Source organism: Lissotriton helveticus, chromosome 5_1 (genome assembly GCF_964261635.1).
Source record: "Lissotriton helveticus chromosome 5_1, aLisHel1.1, whole genome shotgun sequence".
NCBI lineage: Eukaryota > Metazoa > Chordata > Amphibia > Caudata > Salamandridae > Lissotriton > Lissotriton helveticus.
In genome coordinates, this window is record NC_136065.1 from 1,694,348,703 (window position 1) to 1,694,373,901 (window position 25,199).

Consider the following 25,199-nt stretch of genomic DNA (forward strand, 5'->3'; position numbering starts at 1 on the left):
ATCTGCAGCTCATATGCCTCGAACATAGGGTTATCGGTTGAAAGGTAAGTATTCGATTGTGGGAGTTGGTATTCTGGGGGTAGACTCAGGAGTCCCCCAGGGTTAAGGATGCACTCTTTACACCTTCAGAGGCACTAGGGCGGCCGGGTGCAGATAGCTGAGGCCCAATGTTATCCAATGGGAGATACGGGGCCTCCGGTTGGGGGCTGCTGACAATGGTTGTGGGAGCCAAACTCCTGGTGTTAGGCTCAGGGCAAAGGGGGATCCAGTTTAGCACACAAAGTGCACTCGCAGCCGTGCAGGGGTGGCTGGGTGCAGGGTGCTGTTTTGGCATTGGGTGCCCTGTTGTTTTCAATGGGGATTTTCGGTTTTGGTTTTTAGCTGCAGGCTCGGTCCTGGAAGACTTCCAGGAGGAACCCACAGCTGGGCAGGTAAGTTGGAGGACTCGGGGACTTAGGTGCACCTCAGGTTCTTTTCTCCAGGGTGCTGGATGCAGGGGTGTAATTTGAGGTCGGATTTCTCCTTAACGGGACACTCCCAGTTGGGGGGGTCTCTATGCAGATGCTGCAGACTACGTTGGGGAATCCTGGAGGGGTCAAACCACGGTGGACCCGGACTCTGGAGCACTGGGGAACTCGCTGGGACCAGTGGGCCACTCGAACTCGGGCCGTAGGCGACGGGTGCAGTAGTGGTTCCAGGCGTCGGGTTTCTTTATCCCCAACAGGTTCAGAGTCTGTCTTGGGAGTTTTCTTTTTAATAGAACTGATGTTCACAGGAGATCCGGTCTTTGGTAAAGGCAGTCAGTCCTCCCAGGGTTCTGGACGTTGCTGGCTGCAGGACAAGGCAACTTTTGGTGCAGGATCTCTGGAAACTGTAGACTGGCCGGTAGGGCTGGGGTCAAGTAAGTTGTTCTCTATAGTCTCCTCTGCTGGGCGTCTTGTTTCATCCTTTTTCTTTTTAGGTTGTGGGAATCTGCCTTCTTGGTTCAGGGCTGCCCCCTAAATACTGTATTTAGGGGGCTTTTTAGGGGTCTAGAGGTTAGTAGCCAATGGGCTACTGACCTTAGAGTGACTACACCCTTTGTGTGCTCATCCCACGTGGGTGAGGGGGCACAATCCCTAGTCCTGATTGGAGAGTGGCTGCCATCTGCAAGCTGGCGGGCTTCACCTCACCTCCCCCACCTGGGGGGTGGGGTTAGAAGAGGTGGGCACACCTTTTGGGTTGTGCTAATTTTTCCCACCTGTCTTGCCGCCAAAAAGGAGGGGAGACAGGTAGGGGCCTGCTCCTGATAGCAGGAGAGGCTGGGGGGGTCGCATTTTAAAAGTACAAGGCCTTTGAAGCTCCCCTGCCACAGATGGCACTTCCTGGCCTGGGGGAGGTGTGAACACCTCTGCCCGGGAAAGGCTTTGTTTCTGGGCTCAGGGAGCGAAGGCTTCCATCCCATGTGTCCAGAAACATGTCTTGTGGTGGCAGGCTGGTGTGTACCAGTCAGGGAACCCATCAGAGACGTTTTTCAGGGGGCATCTCTAAGATGCCCTCTGAGTGCATTTTCATTAAATCCCACACTGGCATCAGTGTGGGTTTAATGTTCTGAGAAGTTTGATGCCAAATATCTCAGTTTTCAGTAAAGCCATTATGGTACTGTGGAGTACGTAATGACAAACTCCCAGCACCATATACTCTTAACGGCAGTACTGCACTTACAATGTCTAAGAATCGACGTGACACTGTAGGGGTACAGGGCTCATGCACCTGTATCCTCACCACTGGTATAGTGCACCCAGCTAGAGGGGTGGCTGATCTATGCCAGGGCAGTGGGTTGTAGTCATGGCACACAGTGTGCCATGTCGACTCTTTACTTTTCTTCTGCACCAAAACAAGTAGCCTGCAAAGGCAGTGTGTGTGAGTGTAAAGGTACAGGGCCTCTAAGGGTGGCACAATAAGTGCTGCAGCCCTTAGAGGCCTTTCCTGGTCACACTGCCCTGGGTACCTGTGGTACCATTTACCAGGGGCTGACCTATGGCCAGAGAGTGCCAATTGGGGGTACAAGGTACAGTTTTTGAGAAAGAACACAGGCCCTGGGAATCTGATTGGCAGGGACCCTGGGCACATCAAGTCAAGTGCATCAGTAGTCTGCCAAAAAGTGTGTGTGTGTGTGGGGGGGGTAGAGGGGGGTTACTGCAGAAGAAACCCAGCTTCCTGTAGATGTATATGAGTTCTTTCATACGCTGACATCCATCTGGTGGTCTGCAGCTTTTTGGAACTGGATGTAGCCATCTGTGCCTTCGGAATGCAGGAAATGCTCCTCCACTCGACAAGAGATGCTGACTGGTTTTTGAAGTACTGGCAACCCTTTGAGGTGTTTGGAGGATGCACATCTGCAGGACGAGTCGGTTCTTTGCAATCATAGAGTCTGGAGTGGGCTGGCAGGATTTGGCGGCAAAGCCCGCAGCAGTCTTCAGTTCTCACGTTGATCGGCTCTTCGGTGTCCTCTTCTTCTGTAGTCAGGTCAATCTAAAATTCTCGTGTAAGGAGGCCACCTAAATCCTCAATTTAGGGGTATTAGGGGAATCTAGAGTAGTAGCCAATGGGCTACTTACCCTTAGGGTCACTAAGCCCCCTATATAACCACTTCCTGTGCCAAGTGGGCATAACCCTATGTTGGAAAACAAGGCAGCAAAGAAAAACCAAAGGAAATGATGGACGGAGCGTTGACAATACAAGCACTCACCCCCAGTCAACTGATCTGGGTTTAATCCATCACCGTTCTTTAGCCCACTCTGCCACCCCAGTTCAGACATGGCCATATGCAAATCAGTCTGACCCTGTGCCTCATGGGACCAGTCCAGCCCGAACTGCCAAGCCATGCCTTCCTTGGACCGGAACAAGCTACCGAGGACCGGTTTCTGGCATTTCAGCCGTCTTCAGCCCGGCTTGCTTGAATCCAGTGGCAAAGTGAGCAAGGGACTCACGTCTGAGCATACCCTGAGCATACCGGAGCAGACCGCTGGTAGGGTCCGGTTGGGCTGGTGCATGCACCAGCAAAACTGGACCCTACCAGCGGTCTGCTCCCATCCAGACATAGATCTAATACTCGCGGATCCTTAACTTAAATCGACCGCCCTACAACGAAGGCCATCTAGCCCACGTTGCTCCCATAACCACCCTACCTCCGGAGCTAGCGGACCCGACCGGAGGTCCGCCCCTATTCGGACATAGCTCTGAAACCCGCAGATCCATTGTGACCAGCGGCGCAACAAAGTTCAATTAGCCCACGTTCCCCCGATCTTCAACCGTGTACGGATACCTTGGAAGGTTCACCGTTTTTACCCCACGCATTAGCGTGTCTATTTGCAACCAGTCGGGGCCCGAGCTAAGCACACCGCAACAGCGGCGATCGCGCATTGATTGGACTACGTTCTACTCCACACGCTATAAACCCCAGTGGAGGCGTGCATATTAATCAAACCAGGCAAACTTATTGTTAAAGTCCTGAAGATGATCCCTTTTTAATTTAAGCGCGGGATCGAACCGTCGACTCCTTTGAGTAGACATACGTTTAACCAATGTACATTAAAGTCTGTATGTGTTATTCCAGGATACACTATCTATCTTGATTCAAAAAAGTGCCCTGATTGCTCATTTTCCTTGCCTGAAATACTTTTTCTTTCTCTTCTATCCTTTCACTTATCTTTTCAGTACGGTACAGGATTGTGCCCTACTGCAATGAAATGTTTTGTTGCGAAATGTAATTGAACCTTTTATACTAGAATTGATTAATAAATTCCCTGTCCGGCTGGACAAGGGAGCAAATGATATAGTAACCCATTGTGGTCTATATAATATTGTTCTTCGATCTTGCTTAAAGCTTAGGACCTTTGTTCTCCTTAAACACCAGCCTTGGTGACACATGACCCTGACTGAGCATCTCCTACTGATCATACAGTATGCACCTCTTCATCTTAAGGGCTAACAGTCTGGGGTCTTCACCTAAGCGCAGCAGCAAGAACCCATGTTTACGCACACTTTAGAATGACAGTACTCAGCACATTTGTATATCATTAAAAATGCAGTGCAATTACAGCCCCTAAAGACATCACAGATGATCACAGGATTAAGTAAATACAGTCAGACACCCTAGCAGGAGTGTCTAGCCACTTAAATCCACTTTGCTTATGACAGCACCTTACAAACTGTGAAATTCAGTTCCTCCAAAAGAAATAACCATTAGTAAATGCATTTCAATGTCATTACACCATTTCACCTCCAGGGGATGCCCTTCAAGACATCTCCAACTCAGCCCTTCAATCTTTGATGCACCTCTCAACGACCCCCCCAGCTGTAGAACAAAAGTTCCAGCCTAGGGGGTAATGCAATCTTCGCCGAGCGTTGAGGGGTTATTCTTCTTAAAGCCTCCAGAAACTTAGGGTGGGACTTGGCTTTGTGCTGGGGGCGAGACTGCGCTTCTCCAGCAGCTCCCCCCAGCACCTATTCACACTCAAGGGTGCCCCCTCTCCTCTGGGGGCCACAAAAACGCCAAAAACGATCCATTCCGGGGCGTGGCCGAGGCGGCGAACATGGCGGACGCACTCTAGAGAGCTCCGTCCCGCCGGCGCAATATCCTCACCTGCATCCTGCATCGCCCTAGCCCACAGCAACCCTGGTGGGGAGCCTAACTGCTAGAGTCACAGCGGAGGCTCCGGTGGCGACTTGGGCGATTTAGCGGCGTGTGCTCGGGAGTTCGGCGTCCCGCGACCGGGAGGCCTGTGCCGCCCGAGAAAAGCCGGGACCTCAAGTTTGCCCGCGCCCGGCCGGAAGTGGGCCGGCGCGGCGTGCTGTGGAGCGGAGTGTACCGGACTCCATACCTGGCGGCAGAAGGACCTGGGGCCGCTTGGTGACCGGCAGACGGCCGTTGCGGGGGTTCCCGGCGCTGTCCTGAGACCTGCTTGTCGTCGGAGGCCTGGTAAGCCGCCATCCCAGGCGGGCGATGCTGCGGGGGGAGGGGTTGTACCCTCGGCTGGGACTGCTCCCACTCGGCGGCCTGGTCGGACCGCGGGAGCCTGGTGACCCGGGTGTAGTGGGGTACTTTATCTTTTGCCCCCCCTGGTCATCATCGACCGTCCCCCCTTCCCCCCCTGGCGGAGACCCGGGAGCCGAGGAGAGGCCTGCGGGACCGGAGAGTGGAGGTGGTTAGCGGGCCCGGCCTGGGTCGTTGGCCCCTGAACACGTTTGTGCAGAGACGGTTGGCTGACAGACGGAGTGTGCAGTTGGTCGGGAGATGGAGCTTCTGCCCCCCTTGCAGTGCATCAGTGACGCTGGAAACTATACCCTGCGAACTAGTGCCTACACCTGGGGATGGTGATCGCCGCGGTGGTGCTGTGACTGTGCCCCCCCTGAGTGGCTTGATCGTACCTCTGTGGCACCTGAAGAGACGGGGGGGCTACTGCCGAAGGCCCACTCCCGGTGTGAAGGAAGCGCTAATCCGGCGCCCCTGCTGCCTGATTGCACTGTATACTTGTACCAGCGACTCACCATGACGAGGGGCGGCAATAGTGGCAATACTGCGAAACAAGGCCCAATTGATAAGTTCACGGGCCGAGTGGCGGGGCCGGGGCCGCGGGAGGCTCACAGGGACCAGGTCCGGACAATGCGGCCCTCATGGCTGCTATAACGCAGTCCAGGGATATGCTTGATGCAAAAATAGGGGCCGTGGGGGCTGATGTCACCTTACTCCGGCAGGATATGCGCAATGCAGTGGCCCGCATCACTGAAACTGAAACCAGAATCACGGAGGTTGAAGACGATGTGGTGATCCTCAAAAAGAAAGTGGCGGCCATGGAGGGGATTCAGAAGGGCCTTGCGCTCAGGGTTGAAGACGCCGAAGGGCGGGCCCGGAGAAATAACCTGAGATTTGTGGGATTTCCGGAGGACAGTGAGAAAGGCGATATGGCGGCGTTCCTGACCCGTTGGTTGGAGGGGTGGCTCCCACCGGAGTCCCTGTCGCGTTGCTTTGTGGTTGAGAGGGCGCACCAAGCACTTCTCCCGAAGCCGCCTGTAGGTGCTCGCCCTAGGCCAGTGATCGCCAAGCTGCTCAATTACCACGACCGGGACATTATTCTGCGACAGACCCGCGCGCAGGAACCCTTAATGTATGACAATCACAAGATCCTCATATTCCCCGACTATACTAAGCTAGTGCAGCAACAAAGACAATCCTTCACTGCGGCAAAGGCGCGTCTACGAGAACTGAAAATTCAATATGCCCTGCTTTACCCGGCCCGCCTCCGGGTGGTCTTCCAGTCCCGGACACAGTTCTTTAATTCGCCGGAGGAGGTCTTTGCTTGGACAGATGAAATAGTCCGCATCAGGGTGCATACCCCCCCCGGGTCGTGACTCTGACTCATCTTCTACGGGCAGACCTTCGAGAACTCCCCGGAGGTCACGTAGCAGGAGTAACTGGCGATCGCGCTCCCAGAAGAGCCAACCTTCCCGGAGGCAGCTGATGAGGCGGACAATCCAACGTCGGCGTCCTGAGGCCCCGGGATACTCCACATATCCTTGACATGGGGCTCGGGAGTTTCCTAATGGAGCATGGTTGCTTCGGAGGCGAAGTTTCTCATTATGACTATCGGCTTAACTGCTTGCTTCTTGATCTATGTGTAAAGGGGAGCTGTGGGTTGGGGGATGCCTGAAAGAGGGCGGACATACCCACGGAGTTCTTAGGTTAGTTGGGTAGGGGGTAAGTAGAACTTGAGGGAGTTGTTGGTGGGGATCCATTGGCATAGTCGGTACCTGGCCTCCCGTTGGGGGCTGGCGATACCCTATTCCGCGACAGGTACTTCAATGTTTGTGAGGTATGGGGTTGGGGGGTGGTCGGGTAGTTGCGGGTCTGAACTGGGGCGTTGATGGGGTGGAGATGCTGTTGGGGTGGTGTGGGGGGGGCTAAAAGGGGGAATGGGGATGTCTGCACAGTGTTTTTTTGGATCCTATTGGCACAAGATGGGTGTGTGTGGCCTCTAACGCACGGGATGTCTGATCTTCTATCCATGAATGGCGGTTGAGGCTTCCGAATCAGACCTACAGAGGCCGGCTATGCGTGTTATGAGCTGGAATGTGCGGGGGATGCTGGACCGGATTAAAAGAGGGGCAGTCCTGCGACAGGGGAAAAGGGATAGAGCTGACGTGTTGCTGCTGCAGGAGACCCACCTCATGGGCTCCAAGACCCTTAGCCTACAGAGATATGGCTACCAGCAGGTGTTTCATGCAGGGTTTGTGAGAGGATCCCGGGGGGTGGCTATCCTGGTGCATCGCAGGCTGTCCTATACTCATGAAACTCAGTGGATTGATGCACAGGGCAGGTATGTGTTCATTCAGGGCAAAATAGGCACTGAGCAGATAGTCTTTGGGAGTGTTTACGCTCTGCCCCCGCTGCAGGGTGCCCTTATAGAAAAGTTATTTGGTGTGTGGGCTGAGATCCCTCATGTTATGGCAGTAATAGGCGGAGACTGGAACGATGTGATGAATGCACGGATGGACAAACATAGGCTGCGGGGTGAGGTGCCATCGAACACCCCTACTAAACTGAATGGCATGGTGAGAGGTATGGGATGGGTGGACGCATGGCGGCACCAACACACCCAACACCGTGAATACACCTACGTCTCAGCGGTACACAAGTCCTTTTCTAGAATTGATTACTTATTTGTCCCCCACACCTGGGTTGGAAGGGTAGATGCCACAGCGATATTGCCACGAGGCCTCTCGGACCACTCTCCGGTAGTGCTTGACCTACTTCTTGATAGGAGAAGGCAGCCTTTCCGATGGCGCCTCTCCACATGGCACTTACAGCAAGAACCCTATCAGTCCCACATGAGGGAGGCTATTGCTCACTACTGGAGCGATAACGAACACCCTGACGAGGATGCCATGACCCTCTGGGAGGCTCTGAAACCCACGCTTCGCGGGGTAGATGCTGCTTGGTGCGCGGCCACCCGCAGGACACGTAGGGAAGATCTGGTTAAAGCGGCGGACCAGGTTAGGGATCAGGAACACAGATGCAGTGCTGGCGGGGGTGAGGAAGATGTACGACAACTTCTGCTTACGCAGCAGTCTTATGCCTCCTTGCAGCTAGACGAGGCTCGACAGTTGTGGCTAGCGACTCAGAGTAGGATCTACCAATGGGGCGACAAATCCAGCTCAATGCTATATAGACTCTGTCAGAGCACTTTTCACGCGCAGTCCCTACCATGTCTTCGAGATGAGTCCGGAAAACCTATGACGGCCCGACGGACCTGGCGGCCAGCTTTGCACGATATTATGAGGCTCAATACGCCCCCCGGGAACTCCTCTCATCAAGCGACATTGATAAGTTTGTGGCTGATCTTCCGCCACGATCGATTTCGGATGACGGGCGGGCTAGACTTGAACTTCCCTTGTCAGCGGAGGAACTAGGTACGGCCCTCGGGGAATTGAATACAGGCAAAGCCCCCGGGCCCAACGGATTCCCTTGCGAATTCTTTAAGAAGTTTCACCTCCAATTGGGTCCATACTATAGCAGAGCATTAGAGGCGGCCAGAGAGTGTGGCCGACTCCCGAGGGACTGGCGGCACGCTGAAATTGTGGTCTTCTGCAAACCAGGAAGGCCTCCAGACCAACCCGAGTCCCACAGGCCAATCTCATTATTGAATACAGAAGCTAAAATTTTGGCGAAGGCGCTAGCCAATCGCCTTCTCCCATACATCACTGATCTCGTCCACCCAGACCAGGCCGGGTTTATGCCCCGTAGGGCAACACGACACAATATTAGGCGCGCGCAGGTGGCGGTAGAGGCGGCCCGAGCGGCGGGGATTCCTGCGGCCCTTCTACTGGCCGACATAGATAGGGCCTTCGACTCGGTAAGCTGGGTCTACCTTCGTGCGCTTTTGTCCCGCCTGAACTTAGGGCTCCACTTCTTATCCTACCTACAATTATTGTCGGTGAGGGTGGCTGGGGCTGTGTCTGATTCCTTTCCTATAGGTAGAGGCACCAGACAGGGATGCCCCCTATCACCATATCTATTCGCCTTGGCCATGGAACCACTGGCGGCGTGGGTCCGAATAGACGCACAGATGCGTGGCATCGAGTGGAGTGCGGGACCCTCCGACAGAATTGCACTCTATGCGGACGATGTCCTATTTTTCCTTACGGACTTGAATAGATCTGGGCCGCGGGTCCTTGACATGCGAATTTTCGGAGAGGTATCGGGCCTCCACCTGAACCTGCGCAAGTCAGTGCTGTGGGTGCTGGGGGAGCGTCGGGACTTAGGGTCCTGGGCGGGGGCGTTACAGGAAGCGACGGGAGGCATTAAGTACTTGGGGATATTTTTGACGGACTTGCGCGGGGTCTCCTGGACGCGCAATGTCGTGCCCATATGGGAGCGTATCCGCTCGGATATGACTACGTGGTCCCGTATGCCTCTGAACGTGTATAGCCGCTCGGCCATCTTTAAAATGGTGGCCCTCCTGCGTCTCATATATCAATTACAAAACCACCCGTACCCTATATCACCGCAGTGGTTCAGGCAGGTAAATTCGGCGCTTAGTAATTTCCTCTGGGCTGGGAGAGTGGCAAGAGTGGCGCTCCGCACGTGCTTTCTCTCCACGTACTGTGGCGGCCTGGCAACGTCAGACATCCTGTCCTATTATCAGGCTTCCCATCTGTTGATACTGAATGAATGGTGGTATGGGGATCGAAGTGATCCTGCCTACGCCCTGGAGCGATTCATGATGGACCCTGATACGCTACACACTATACTGTATTCGGCTGTTAAGAAGAAGAGGCTTCCAGTAGTCACTCAAATAGTATTTCAGATATGGCGCGGTGCACTCCGTCGAATGGGATGGTGGCATAGGCTGACGAGGGAGACCCCATTGTGGCAGAATGGGCAACTGCAGGAGTTGCTGTCCCTGCAGGGCTTCCGTGGCTGGGACGCGATCGGCATCTCGGCTGTTGGCCACGTGGTCAAGGGCACGACCCTTAAATCGTTCCAAGAGTTACGCGAGGAGTATGACATGCCCCAGACCAAGTTTTTTAGATACCTGCAGCTCCGTCACGCCATTGCTCCTGCCCTGAGGAACCTCGACTCGTTGCCCGAGTTTAGCCCCCTGGAGGCTAAGGTATTCATGGGGGAATTGGAAAGCAAAAAGATATCAGCTATCTACCAAACACTAGTCACACATTGCTCAACTTCCCTGGATACACTGCGGGCTAAGTGGGAAAATGATCTGGGTGCATTTGAGGAGGAGGACTGCAGAGAGGCGCTTGAGCCTCCTAGAGGGGCGGCCATTGCGGTACGACTGCGATTTATTCAGTTCAAATATCTACACAGGGCCTACTATACCAGGGAACGACTGTGGAAGGCAGACTTGATTGCGTCCCCTGATTGGCTGAGGTGTGGCAGAGAGATGGGCACGTTCCTGCATACAGTTTGGGCGTGTGATGGTCTACGGAGGTTCTGGACAGGAGTGTGGGACTGCTTGTCGGAAGTGCTGGGCTGGGACCTACCCCGCACACCGCAACTAGGCCTCCTCCATATCCTAGAACAGGTGGGAGGAAATCTTTATAAACGCCACTTGTTGTTGTTGGGTCTCATGGTGGCCAAGAGAGACGTGGCCCGTGCCTGGAAAGACCCCAGAGCCCCCCTATTGGGTGTGTGGAAAAGGGGACTTGACTTATATATGGGACTGGAACGCCCGATCTTCGAGGCCAGGGGCTGCCCCCGGAAACACTATAAAATTTGGAAGAGGTGGGCAGAGTACAGAGGGCTTTGGCTGGAGCCGCCAGCACATGGTGAACCCGATGAAAGACATTTGGACATTGAGCCCGTGTGATGAGGAGTACACACTCATTGTATTTTACTATGCTTTTACTTATGGACTGTTTAGACGCTGTGCAGGGGGTGTGAAGGGGGGGTTCTGGGTGAGGGAAGTGGGGGGGTTAGGGGAGGGGGGACTTTTGCATCTTCTAGCTCCTGGTGGCGTCCCCCAGCCACTGGGAGCACTCTCCTTCGCTTTCCAGGTCTCCAAGAGGGTGCATTCTGCAGGGAGCTTTCTTCTCTGGCTCCCTGCTCCAGCCTTTCGCCTGGCTCTCCTCCTGCGCCTCTCTTCTCCTTGCGCAGGGGCCACTGCTTCTGCGCACTGGTCCTGGGATCTTCTTCTGGTGCTGTTAGGGCTGTTAGGAGGGGTACCTCCTTCCAACTGCCCATTGCCAGGCTTCAGCACATTTCGCCTCCGCGGACCCCACCCCAGAGAGAACTTCTCCTCCTGTGCAAGTACTTTTTAAAAGTTGAGTAGGGGGCTGGCAGGAAGTCTCTGTGTGTCCTATCAAACAGCGACACATCACTTCCCTGCCCCTGCTCCCTCCTTCTTGTCCAGCCTCTGGGTTTGTTCAAAATGGTGTCGTCCAGTGTCTCTGGCCACATGGCCTCTGAAACCCAACTCCTTCCCCCCTCAGTGCCTTCCCTCCTGGGTGCAAACCGGTGCCTGGCACACAGCGACAGCAGTTGATGGATTGGCTTTAGCTCCAACTATCTTTTCTCCTTGGAGGGAAGATCTTCCCTCTGGGAAGAAAGGTCATTAATCTAAACAGCCATGGCCAGACCCTAGCCAGGGACTCAGAGAAATATGACATTTCAGGACGACCCAAAAGCAGTACAAATATGACTTTGGACTCTGCAGAATACTAATTTTCACATCTGCTACACTGGACATTAGTGTGTGTCTGGAATCTGTAGGCTTTGTGGAAGTCATTTTAGCCATGGTCCCCACATCCTCAAAGGGAAATAATGAAGTGAAAACACAGTAAGACACACTGACTTTCCGTGGGAATGTTCCTTTCTAGTGTATAAAGCCTATTCCATGTCACCACCCAATTCTGCCTACGTCCTGCCACACCATTCACTCTGTAGCTGCTCCTGCACTGCGCACGCTAGGAATCTCCCCTGCGCAGCCCCTACACGCGGGCACACGCATGTACACCCATGTCTGCATGTAACCTGCACGGTGTCCCATACTCCAGCTGTTGCGCAGCGGCCTAGTCAAGCCAGGGGTACAGCAGTAAAATCTCCATGCAGTCTCCTTCATTATGAGTTCACTGTGGGCGAGTCCCAGATTATGAGGCTCCCCCACAGTAAAAGCTCAAAAAGCGAAAAATCCGTGCGGCCCATAGTGTCAGAACCACCTTCTAACACACAGTTCCTAATTCTGCCGTCAAGAAGATGGTTCAATTTTCCTAGAGTGGGGTACATCAAGCAGCTCACCCTAGGGGTGTGTCTGAACTGGGTGTGCTCCACTCCTCCTCACATAACTAATTTCCTGCCTGTCTATGTGCCAAATGGACCTTAAGGCAGGGGGTTGCATCTCCCAGGTATGGGGGGAGCCGGGGTAGCATATCAAAGGCAGAAGTAGCTTTAACAGCTCCAGCCTTGGTATGGTGATTTACCAGTCATCCTGCTGGAGGAGGTGTAAATACCTTCTGCCAGAGCAGGTATTGTTCCTGACCTCTGAGAGCGGGGCTCTCACCTCATAGGGGGGTCAGAAGCGAATCTCTGGTGTAAGGCTGGACTGAACCAGTCAGCCAGTACACTAGAAGATTACTAGGGTTCAGAGGGTACCTCTAAGGTACCTAATGGGTGCACGTATTAAAAAATCCATCAGTGTGGATGTATTAATACAAGTTGTAGGATACCAAACACCTTTGGTTCCAGTGAAGCCATCATGTAGCTGGGGAACTCTTATACTTAAGATGGCTTGCAATGCCTTAGATCTCCTAGTCATCACAGGGCCATATCTGCTCATGCATTTATGTCCACCCATGTAATATAATGCAACCTGCCTTGGGCTGTAAAGCCTGATGTAGGGGTGACTATATTGCATGCATTGTTTGCAGGCATGGGACACAGGCTGTGAGCCATGTTGTGTCTTCACTTTTTCCTGCTTCATTTCAAGCAGTCTGCAATGGCAGTCTTCCTGAGTGTGGTGAGGGGTTCTTGGGGTGGGATAATACATGCTACAGCCCTTAGGGACCCTCTTTAGTACCCATGCTCTACGTACCAGGAGTACCATTGACTAAGGACTTACAGGAGTGCTAAAGGTCTTGCCAATTGGGGAACAATTACACAGTTTTAGGAAAAGAGACCTGGCACTGAGGATCTGGTTAGCAGGAACCAAGTGCATGTCTGTCAAAAACGCATCAGATGCCAGGTAAAAAGTTGGGATGACCATGTCAAATAGGGGCACCTTCTTAGAAGCCCATGCATGCCATTGAACCAGGATTCTTGCATGGTCACCGGGCAGTGGGGTCTGCGATATTAAGGGTGCAACATATGGTTGTTGGAAATCCTTTTGCACTCTGTGACTTTCTCCCCCCATTGTTGGTATTTAGGTGGCAGGTGTTAACGAATAGATTCTTACCTGTCGGTGTAGTTTTACAACTTGAAGATCTTTCTGGATTCACTATGCTGTGCATATTCCGCAATCTGGTGGTTGGGTCCGGAATCGTAGTCTTTTTTACTCTCTTTTTTTGTTTTTTGTAGCCCAGGTGGGCGTCGACGTCCCACCATTTGGTGTACCTTCGGTGACGTCGGCATGCTTCCTGCGGAAGCTCCCACCCTTGGGCGCCATCTTCTGATTCTTTTTTCTCTTTTTGTGTCCTTGTAGTGAATCCATGGCTATGTTTGTTAATCCTTTTTCCAACGCAATTCTTTTTACGTATCTTGTAAGCTTCAACTTGCTTTCTATTCCATGTGTTTTCACCCTCTTCTCCAGCCTCATCTTTCTGGCGGAGGCGGGTGGGTTCGCTAGTGAATCCAGAAAGATCTTCAAGCTGCAAAACTACACCGACAGGTAAGAAACTATTCATTTTGCAGCGTGAATCTTTCTGGATTCACTATGCTGTGCATAGATTTTGTAGCGGTTTTGTTATCTTTGGGGCAGTTGGGTGGAAGATGAGCGTTGGTTGTTGAATATATGTTGAAGCACTCTTTGTCCTACTTGTGCTTCCTTGTTCATCTGTACATCCACGCAATAGTGCTTAGTGAACGTGTGCACTGAAGCCCATGTTGCCACCAGGCATATGTCCTGAATTGGTGTGTTGGCCAGAAAGGCAGTTGTTGCTCCTTTCTTCCTGGTCAAGTGGGCCTGTGCCCCTCCTGTTAGCTCCTGCCCCGCTTGCTTGTGGCAGAATTGTATCGTTTGCGCGATCCATTGAGCTATGGTGTTTTTAGTCACTGGTTTACCCAGGTAACTGTTTGCGAAGGACACGAAGAACTGTCTTGTTTTCCTGTGTTACTTCGTCCTTTCAATGTAGTGCATTACTGCCCTTCTTGCGTCTAGAGTGTGGAGCGCCCTCTCAACGCTTGTCGTGGGGTTCTGGAAGAAGCTAGGAATTTGAATACTCCGATTCATATGGAACCTTGACACCACCTTTGGCATGAAATGCAGGTCTGTTCTCATCACGACCCTGTCAGTGTGTATCTGGATGTAGGGTTCTTGCAGTGTTAGTGCCTGTAGTTCGCTCACCCTGCGTAGCGAGGTGATCGCCACCAGAAAGGCTGTTTTCATTGTCAGCATTTGCAGTGATGCCTTGTGGATGGGTTCGAAAGGTGCTTTCATGAGATCTGTCAGTACCACATTCAGGGTCCATGACGGCGGCGGCATCCTTTTTGGTGGCGCTATTCTCTTTGCCCCTTCCAGGAATCTTTTTACTACCCTTGATTTGAAGAAGCTTCTCCCAGTCTCTCCCCTTGTGTATGCCACAATTGCTGCCAGGTGAACCCTTAGCGAGGATGAGCTTAGTTTGGCTTTCAGTAGGTGTGTGAGGTATCTTAGCACCGTTGATTACTTGGTGAGCTTCCTTTGCAGCTTTTTCTTGCTGCACCATAGAGTGAATCTTTTCCATTTTTCCCCATAGCATTTGCGTGTGCTGGGCCTCCTTGCCTCTCGCAACACCTTCAGGGTGCTCTCTGGGAGCTTTAGGTGTGCAAACTTTAAGTCCTCAGCAGCCAAGCCACTAGGCTGAGGCCCACCGGCTCTGGGTGTAGAATTTCTCCGTTCTGCATGGAGAGTAGGTCCTTTCCTTTTGCGAACTTGTGGGGTGGACCCTGCGTCATCTCCATAATCTGTGAATACCATGTCTGTCTGGCCCATTGAGGTGTCACCAGGATCAGTGTTATGTTGCTTATCCTGCACTTGTTGAGCACCCTGGGGATCAATGGTATCGGGGGAAAAGCATAGGCAAATGTTTTTGACCAGCTTATCCATAGGGCATTCCCCTGGGATTGTTCCTCTGGTTGTCTGGATGCAAAGTACTGGCATTTTGCATTCTGGCTTGTTGCAAACAGGTCTATTGTTGGGGTGCCCCATCTCCTGAATAGTCTCTCGGTTTCCTGATTGTCGAGTTCCCACTCGTGGGATGCTGAAGTCTGCCTGCTGAGCCAATCCGCCTCCACATTGTCCTTCCCTGATAGGTGTATGGCCAGCAGATCTATTTTGAGTGGTATTGCCCATCTCCATATTTCCTGCGCTAGGCTGGACAGAGGGAATGACTGAGTTCCTCCCTGCTTGTTGATGTAGAACATCGTTGTTGTGTTGTTCGTTTGTATCAACACCTTTCGTTTGTACAGCTGTTTCTGGAAGGCCTTCAGGGCCAGTAACACTGTCTTTAGTTCCAGGTAATTGATGTGTCTGACCGCATCCGCTGGTGCCCACAGACCCCTCACTCTGAGCCTGTTCATGTGTGCACCCCATCCCTTCTGGGATGCGTCTGTGGTGATGGTCACAGTTGGGTTTGGTGGAGTTAGCGGCTTTCCTACTGTAATGTTCTTTTTGGTCCACCACCTCATCTCTTCCTGCACTTCGTGCGTTACAACCACTAGATCCTCCCAACTTCCTGTAGCTTGTGACCATTGTTGTTGCAGCCATTCTTGGAGTGGCCTCATGTGTAGGCGTACATTGGGGACCAGATGTATGCATGACGCCATCATCCCCATGATCTTGCTCGCTGTCCTCACTGTCAGAGCTTGCCCCTTCTGGTAGTGGCGAGTCTCCCTTAGTGGACTTAGTGTCCTCTTCTCGCCCTGGGTAACACCCTGCATTGGATTGTGTTGATCTGAGCCCCCAGGAAGATCTTCACCTGCTCCGGCTCCATTGAGGATTTTCCCCAGTGTATGGAGAATCTGAGGTTCATCAGCGTGTTCGTGACTCGCTGTGCGTGCTCGTCGCATGTTTTGCGAGAGTTCGCCTTTATCAGCCAATCGTCTAGGTAGGGGTACACGTGGATCCCCTCTCTTCGCAGATGTGCGGCCACTGCTGCGAGGCATTTTGTGAACTCCCTTGGAGCGGACTTTAGACCGAAAGCCAGGGTTGTGAATTGGTAGTGATCCTGGTTTACTGTGAATCTTAGCATGTGCTTGTGCTTCCTGTTCACCGGTATGTGCAGGTATGCATCTTTGAGGTCCACGGTGGACATGAAATCCCCGTCTCTTATTTGTGGGATGACCTCCTGTAGGGACGTCATTTTGAATTTTTGAGTCTTTATATGTTTGTTTAGGAAGCGTACATCCAGGATGGGTCTTAGGCTTTCGTCCACCTTTGGTACCAGGAAGTAGTTTGAGTACACTCCCTTGTTCCTTTCTCTGAATGGGACCGGTTCGATGGCTTCCTTCCGGAGGAGTTCCTGAGCTTCTTCTCGGAGCAGCGTTAGCTCTCTTCCCGAGTGCTCTTTTTTCTTTGGCCTTCTGCTTGGCGGCCTCTTTTCCAACTCTATGCAGTATCTGAACTGTATGATGTTGAGAATCCACGTGTCTGTGGTTATTTTTCTCCATACTTGGAAGAAAAATCTTAGCCTGCCGCCCACTGGTGTTACATGATCTTTTGTGTCTTGTCCGTGTAACCCTCTCCCCTTTGCTTTCCTGTTCTCTATCCCCCGGAGGGCTTGAGTGGGGGAGCACAACCTTCCTGCAAAGTCATTTGGAGGGGGGTTGCTCACCGCTTCTCCTTCTCAGGCCTCTGCCGTTTCCCATCCCGCGAAAGGACTGGCCCCTGTTCTGGTAGTGCCAGGTCTGCATCTGCTGGCCCTGCTGGCCCTGATTGTCACCCTGGTGACCCTGGTGGAATGCCTGGTGCGATTTTCCCGGTAGGTTACCACCTCTTCCGTTTGGCCTCCTTGCCGGAGTGCCTCTTCTCATCCCTCTGAATTGCAGGGCCCCCATGGACCTTGCTGTTTCGTTATCCTTTTTTAGTTGGGTGAGCTTCTCATCAACCGGGGCGCCGAACAGCGATTCTCCGTTGAATGGAGTGTTCAGGATGTTGTTCTGAACCACTGTCTTGAAGCCTGAGATCTTGAGCCAGGCTTGCCTTCTCTGTGTGATCCCTATCGCCATCAGCCTGCTGGAGGTTTCTGCTCCGTCCAAGGCTGTCGTCAGGCAGGTGTTCGCGATGTTTTTCCCTCTTCAACGAGGTGTGTGGTATTGCTCTGGGAGGTGTTTTAGCAATTGCCCCACCTTTTCCCAATGTTGATATTGGTGCCTGTTCAGGAGGGCGTTGGAGTTTGCCATCCGCCAGTGCATTGCCGCGTTTCTTTTGATTTTTCTGCCTTTTAGGTCCATCCTCCTGCTCTCCTTGTCAGGTGGTGGCCCAGATGTTGTCGGGACATTGGCCCTTCTCCTTGCAGTTGCAGCGATAATTGAGTCTGCTGTGACGGACCCCTTGATGTAGGGAGGGTCCTGGGAGGAGAACTTGTACTTCTTCTCCGTCCTTGGCGTGACGGATCTGCAAGTCGCTGATTCTTTGAACGCTTCCTTTCCTTGGTCCATGACACTCTTCAGCATGGGCAGGAACTGGCTCCTTGTTTGCGTGGAAAGCAAGGTTTTCAGCAAGAAATCCGCTTTAGGCTTCTCTTCCTCCAATTTAACCCCATAAGCTGCTGCTGCTTTCCTGATGACTTCATTGTAAGCCCCAATGTCATCTGGCGGCGAAGGCCTCGAGGGGTATGTCTCCACAGCCTCCTCCGGGTTTTCGGCATCAATGTCCTGCCAGTCCAGGTCTTGAGCCGTCGAGGATCCCGAGTCGTAGCTCGAACGCTGATCCCCATATTCTCCCTCTGTGTAATAGAGGTCTTCCTCTTCTCCCTGATCCGAGGGCTCCGGAGTTATCGGTGGTTCTTCGGCATCGAACTCCTCTCCTCCCGTCCGTCGCGGGCTTCGAGGGGATCCTGTAGCTTCTCATCTTTTCTTCGAAGTCTTTCTTCCTCTGGAGGATGTTCTCCATCTCGGCCTCGAACCTTCTTTTCTTTTTCTCCATCTGCGCGGCATGCTCGGCGTCGAGCGTTTCGGCCGCCCTCTTCGACGGCATCGTCGACGTCGAACTGGTTTTCGACTCCTTGTCCTTCGTAGTCGAGGTTCCTCTTTCGGGGACCTGCTTCGACGACCTTGGCTTTTCGGCGGTCTTCGCCTTCTGGGAGTCCTTCTCAAAGGATCCGCTGGGCTGTTTTTCGGAGGATGCCGCTTCGGTCGTCGAGGTTTTCGGGGCCGGTGCTCCCTTCGATGCTCTAGACTCTAATTTTCGAGAGTCTGCCTCTGGCTTTCGAGGCCCTGTCGAGGGTTTCGGGGTGGTAGACTCTCCTACCTTGTCTGATGTTTTCTTATCAGTCTCTGCGACCGTGGAGATATCTGATCCCTCGGCGATGTTGTCCTCGTCATCGTTGGAGAGGCCCAGATCGTACAGCGACAGTGCCTGGCCCTTGCCCTGCATCGTGTGGTGAGCTATTCTCTGCTTCTCTCGGATTCTGAGTGTCTTCGGTGTGAAGACGGAGAAGGCATTGCAGTCCTTGCTCCCGTGGTCGACCTGCAGGCAGAGGTTGCAGACCGGGTGCTGGTCCTTCTGCGTGCACTTGTGATGGCAGTTACAGCAGAATTTAAAGGTGTATTGTCCATTACTGCGCTCAGGGGGCCCCCTGTGCGCGCATTCCCCGTCGTACGTCGAAGATCTCGAGTTAATTCACCTCCTTCGTCGTCCCGGCTTTGATGGTCTTCTTCTCCTAGTCTTTTTCAGTTCTTTCTGTAGTATTTTCGGTGTTTTCTTCTTCTTTTCTCCTTCAAATTTCTGGAGCTTCACGCGACGATCCAGACCCAACGGCGGAAAAAAGAATCTGAAGATGGCGCCCAAGGGTGGGAGCTTCCGCAGGAAGCATGCCGACATCACCGAAGGTACACCAAATGGTGGGACGTCGACGCCCACTTGGGCTAAAAAAAAATTTTTTAAAAAGACTACGATTCCGGACCCAACCACCAGATTGCGGAATATGCACAGCATAGTGAATCCAGAAAGATTCATGCTGCAAAAAGTAACCTCTTCATCTGGTCCCAAAGGCTGACAGAATTGGCAGTGCACCAGTAGTTAAGAGGCCCCCCAGTGGACACCCTCATGCATGTGGCACCTAGGTTCTTACTCTCCTTGTCGGCTTGCAGTGTTTCTCTCACCCCAAGAGGTTACGTGCAGAGTGGACAACTAATTAGTCAGTTCCTACATTCCCCCTGATATATGGAAGGTCAGAAGGTGAGGCCTTATTCTTACATTCCATCCTTGGAGTTATTACAGGGGTTGGCAAGGATGTTAAAAGCATCTGTAGCTGGTTTTAACATGCCCTTCTCCATGGGAAGGAACTGAACAGTAACTTCCATCTTAGAAAAGGCCTCAACTAAAAATTCATCCTCTTCCTGTAGTACATAAAGGTCTACTTTGTGGTATTAGGGTGCCCGTTGTATTACCTCATGGTAGGAATAAGTATCGGGGTGGCGGTGGTGGGTGAGGGTTTGGACGGTTACAGGTCTGGGTCAGGATACCCAGGAGGGTGCACATTATAATCTTTCCAGAGTTTCCCCCACACCTTGTTACACAGAAGAGTTGTAGGTCTCATCCTCATGGTATGGGCTGTGTGATTCAGCTGAAGATTGTGGTACAACCTGAGGTGTATTTGCCCCATGGTACTGTGTATAGAGGTAGAAAGGCACAGAGAGAAGGAGGTGGAAGAGGAGGAGCAAGAGGATGCAGAGGTTGTGGAGTGGTGGAAGAGGTAAAGTAGATAGGGCTTGTGCCCTTTTCTTTGGACTTCTTTTTCTGCTCCTTGGATAGTTTTGGCACCAAGGCTTTTGACACAGTGAATCATTCTATTCTGCTCAGTCGCCTGGAAGGAATGAATGGGAGTGCATGGTACAGCCGTGGCATGGTCAAGATCTTTCCTGTATATTCGTACCTTTTTAGGTGTATTCAGATCAACACAGGTCAAAATCCTATTTGCTAGCTTCCGGGGTACCCTAGGGCTCTACCATGAGTCCACTCCTGTTCAATATGTATGTCAGGCCTCTTGCTGACATTGTGTAGTCCCATGGGCTCACACTTTTTTCATATGCAGACGACACACACATTGTGGTGTCTCTATTTACTAAGGATAACCGCAATGCGCAAGCCCTTGGCTCCTGTCTGGCCCAAGATTCAGCTTGGCTGAATATTAATTTGCTGAAACTTAATGAGGGCAAAACAGAGGTCCTGTTAGTTGGTAACCACACCCATCTTTGGAGACCCATCTTTAGCCCTCAGCCCGATTCCCACTCCAATGCATGTGGTTAAAAGTCTGAAAATTTGGATAGATGATAAAAAAATCTATGAGTCACCAGATAAATAAAGTTGCAGCCACATGCTTCAGTTTTCCTAAGGAGCTGAATAAGATCCGGGCACGTCTACTGGATTCGGCCCAACAAACAGTTTTTCAGGCATTAGTGATATCAAAACTGTACTATGGTAAAGTCATGTAACTGATTGTGACAAAATCTTTGCTCAAGCGGCTTCCAATTGATCAAAATATGGCAGCCTGCATGCTTCTTCGTCCCTTTAGTCTGACTTCAACAGCTAGTTTGCTTAATACTCTGCACTGGCTGTCTATTGAGCAGCAGGTTGAATTTAAGACCTTATTCTACATCTATAAGTGCCTTGCTAACACTGGGCCATTGTATTTAGGACATTTGGTGTTTGCTTACACTCCAACGTGCACTCTGTGTTCAAGCCACTTCGATTTGGCCCCGATCCCTAGGATCGGGAAAACCAGACAGGGCGGTCGATCTTTTGCGTATCTTAGCCCTAAATTGTGGAATGATCTGCCCCACTCGCTGTGAGTTTGTAATTCACTTACAGTATTTCGGAAGAAACTGAAGATTTGGCTGTTTCCATCTATATAATATAATACTTTCAGAAGAATTTGATGATGAAGCTGTTTCCATCTGCTTAATGTGATATAATAGATTGAACACTTTTGTTTGCCAGCGCTGGGCAACCTGTCAGGGTAGTCAAGTGCATTTCAAGTCACTACTACATAAGCTGAAGCCATTGAGGAGAACTTGTTATGTTATGTTATTTTTTTTGTAATCTGTTTTTATTGGGGTTTTTTGTTAGCATGTTAACTGACATTTACATGACATGGTTCACATTGATCATTGTGTTACATTGTCTTGGGTTGCATAAGCATTACTATATTATGACATCAAGATAAACAGGTCCTACAGAGAAATGTTTGCGCATTGCATTCTTGTGCTCATACTGTCTGTTACTACATGTTTTAGAACTTTGGAGGCGGATTATAAGAAAACCAGAACAAATAAATACTAAATAGGTATGAACTTGGAACCGGCTTGTGTGTTCTTTCGGACCCCACCTCTACTTTCTTGTTATGTTATGTTTGACATTGAAGGTTTGGCTTTCAGGAGTGACATGGAGGCTCTCGTGGTTGGGGCAGCGAGGTAGGTATCAGCTCCCTCTGCTTCGGTGGTGTGTGATTTCGGTGCTGAAAGTATCTTTGGGCCTGTTGCAGATTGTGAAGCTGGCAGAGATTTGCCACTGAGGAGGGACAAGATCCTCTGAATTCAGGTGGGGGAGTGGGGTTTTTCAGCCTTGCCACAGCCATGCAGAGTCCAAACATCCCCATTCCTGGGCTGGGCAGATCAGCAGCAGAGACATTCCAGCCAGAAGGTACAGCCAAGCTGGTTTCTGTTTCTGTAGGCATATGTATGCAGATTTATATAGTTTTAACATAGCTACGAACTAACAAGTGCTGTGCTGAAGTCGTTTCAGTACATTACAGAGATGAATGTGGGGATGGGGGTGTGGGTGATATGGTTTGGTAGCTGCTGGTAGCTTCCAGGGATCTTCATGAAAAAAAAAAGAGTGTCTAGAGAAGTAGGTTTACAGGTTTTTGCCACAGTGGGGAGCAGTAAACTCAAATTTCTGAGACGACCTCACTAGGACGTTTTAAGAAAGCCCTCACTCACCACCTAGTGATGACATGCTTCATCATTGGGCTTCACCAAAGAGACCGAATGTCTCTTTGGTGTGCTGCAACGCCAGAATTACTGCGGAGCGGGATAGTGAGTTAAGGGCGTGTTGTGTGATACTTAACTAGTGAGTGATGAGAGTTTAAAAAGAGTCAGTAGTGTATCACATTGAAAATTTTATTCTATGACCACTAAAGACAATGGTTAAAATAATGTGTATGGAAGCAGTCCACTTTAAATTGAGTGGGGGATTCCTATTCATCAGTCTGAGGGCGATGCAGGTAGACTGAGGGTGCCGAGCGTCGAGGGCGGTGTGCCGAATACGCTCCCACCCCCCTCCTGAGATCCATGGTGTTTCAATTCAACACCACAAAAGTGCGGAAACCGCTAAATCGAAGCCTCCTAAACCAGGAGTCATTAGGAAGCAATTTATTCTTCCTAATTTTTTGCACTTTTTTCACTTATTTTGTTTAATTTTCACTTTCACGCCCCTAGGTAAGGGTGGGCCTTAGCACGTCCATACCGCCAGGGTATAGAACACACTTTAGTCCTGAAGAATTGCCGGGTAAAATTACACCGTTTCGATGCCAAGAAACATGTCGACTGATGAATAGGAATCCCCCACTCAATTTAAAGTGGACTGCTTCCATACACATTATTTTAACCATTGTCTTTAGTGGTCATAGAATAAAATTTTCAATGTGATACACTACTGACTCTTTTTAAACTCTCATCACTCACTAGTTAAGTAGCACACAACACGCCCTTAACTCACTATCCCGCTCCGCAGTAATTCTGGCGTTGCAGCACACCAAAGAGACATTCGGTCTCTTTGGTGAAGCCCAATGATGAAGCATGTCATCACTAGGTGGTGAGTGAGGGCTTTCTTAAAACGTCCTAGTGAGGTCGTCTCAGAAATTTGAGTTTACTGCTCCCCACTGTGGCAAAAACCTGTAAACCTACTTCTCTAGACACTCTTTTTTTGTTTATGAATATATGACCGGGGATTAAGAGTGTCATTCGACTCTCCCTATCTCTCTTCTTGTTGAACCAGCTTCCAGGGATCCGCAGGACTCCTGTTTGGGGAGAGTGGGATATTTTCATGTCAGGCTGGACCGTTCACTGCTGCTAACTGGGCTGAGATTTACCAGCAAATAAGTTTAGTCAAAAGTAGGGGTGAAATGTAACAATGTAATCTAAGCTCAGTATGTCAGCTAGTCCAGTGTATACGTTTAGTTGCTTTTAGACCTCGTTATAAGTGCCTTAGAATTCTCATTTGGAAATTGGAAATTATTACATTAGTTTAAACACCGTGGACCAGAAAGTAGTTGAAACCTTTGCGAGAAACAGATGAGGAAAATGAATTTCCCAGCGAAGTGAACCCACAATTAGTTATTTCCTCTGTAATTCCTCTGCTAATTATGCAACTCCGCAGTTAATGTGATCTCTAGCATCATTAACTCCGGGATGTGTGGCATTAACACCCCTGCAACCTTGAGCAGGGCACTTACAATCAGCCTCAAAAACTAATTCGCAGCACAGCATAGGGCCTGATTTCAAGTGTCCAGTTAAATAGCAATCGGTGCACAAACGGGGCTTTCACAGGGCTGGCAGTTATTAGTGGTGCAATGTTTTCTGCACTCCAATCTCACACCCTACTACATATTAGTAGGCGATACCTGTCAGACATGTGGATTTTGGGTGGTAAGCAACAAAATATGCAATACAATCCTAAGCATCAAGAAGAGTCGAGATCTTCAATAATGAATGTGGCTCCTACACACTCATAGTGCTCCTTAAGTGCACATTAAGAAACTCTAGGCGAGGCATGGTGAGAACAGGAACTAGGTTTGTCTAGAAAACCACACAGGTCTCACTTGGCCTGTGTGCCTCTGACCCCTGGCCACGCGGCGTGCGCATAGAGGGAAGCACGGTGCGCATTGAGGGAAGTGCCAACCGCAACGGATAACTGCACAGTGATCAGCTTGTCTTCCTTCCGGTCGTGCTCAGATATTTCTTCACCAAAGCATATAATCACCTGGTACTTGGGCTTTGGACCCTGACAACTCTGGTAAAGATCGAGGTCTGTGGAGAAAGAGCACAAGTGCGTTTCAGATCAATAAAGGAGTGAAGCCGCCACTTCAGCCGTAAACCAAATAGTGAAAATCCTCGACACCCCCATCTCTCCCGCAGCGCCTGCTCTTCTTTCTACAACTCCTTGCAGACAGCACTCCACCATCTCCCTGCATGCCTCTCTCTGCTCTCTCCAATAATAGAGCACATCTCGCTGCTCTCTCATCTCCTTACAAACCCCTCCATTCAGTTCCATGCAGACCCTCGCCCAGATCCATGCAAGACCTCTCACTGTTCTCTCCAGCTCTATGCAGACCCCGTAACTGCTCTCTTCAGATCCACGCAGACCCCCTTACTGCTCTCTCCAGATCCATGCAAGACCTCTCACTGTCCTCTCCAGCTCCATGCAGACCCCCAAACTGCTCTCTCCAGATCCATGCAAGACTTCTCACTGCTCTCTCCAGATCCATGCAATACTTCTCACTGCTCTCTCCAGATCCATGCAAGACTTCTCACTACTCTCGCCAGATCCATGCAAGACTTCTCACTGCTCTCGCCAGATCCATGCAGGACTTCTCACTGCTCTCTCCAGATCCATGCAAGACTTCTCACTGCTCTCTCCAGATCCATGCAATACTTCTCACTGCTCTCTCCAGATCCATGCAAGACTTCTCACTACTCTCGCCAGATCCATGCAAGACTTCTCACTGCTCTCGCCAGATCCGTGCAGGACTTCTCACTGCTCTCTCCAGCACAATGCAGGACTTCTCAC

At 51.1% G+C, this 25,199-nt stretch overlaps 1 protein-coding gene across 3 annotated transcripts in view; it reads right to left on the bottom strand.

Annotated features, from left to right (window-relative positions):
* LOC144755745 (interferon regulatory factor 9-like) overlaps positions 1 to 25,199 on the bottom strand; it is a 301,449-nt gene that overhangs the window by 54,714 nt on the left and 221,536 nt on the right. Inside the window, exon 7 of one of the 3 annotated variants that reach the window (XM_078644954.1) lies at positions 24,393 to 24,439. In XM_078644954.1, the coding sequence (XP_078501080.1) occupies positions 24,393 to 24,439 (47 nt within the window). Of the gene's footprint in view, positions 1 to 22,566; positions 24,440 to 25,199 lie in introns of those variants that run through there. The other 2 variants (XM_078644955.1, XM_078644953.1) reach the window with 2 other exon arrangements.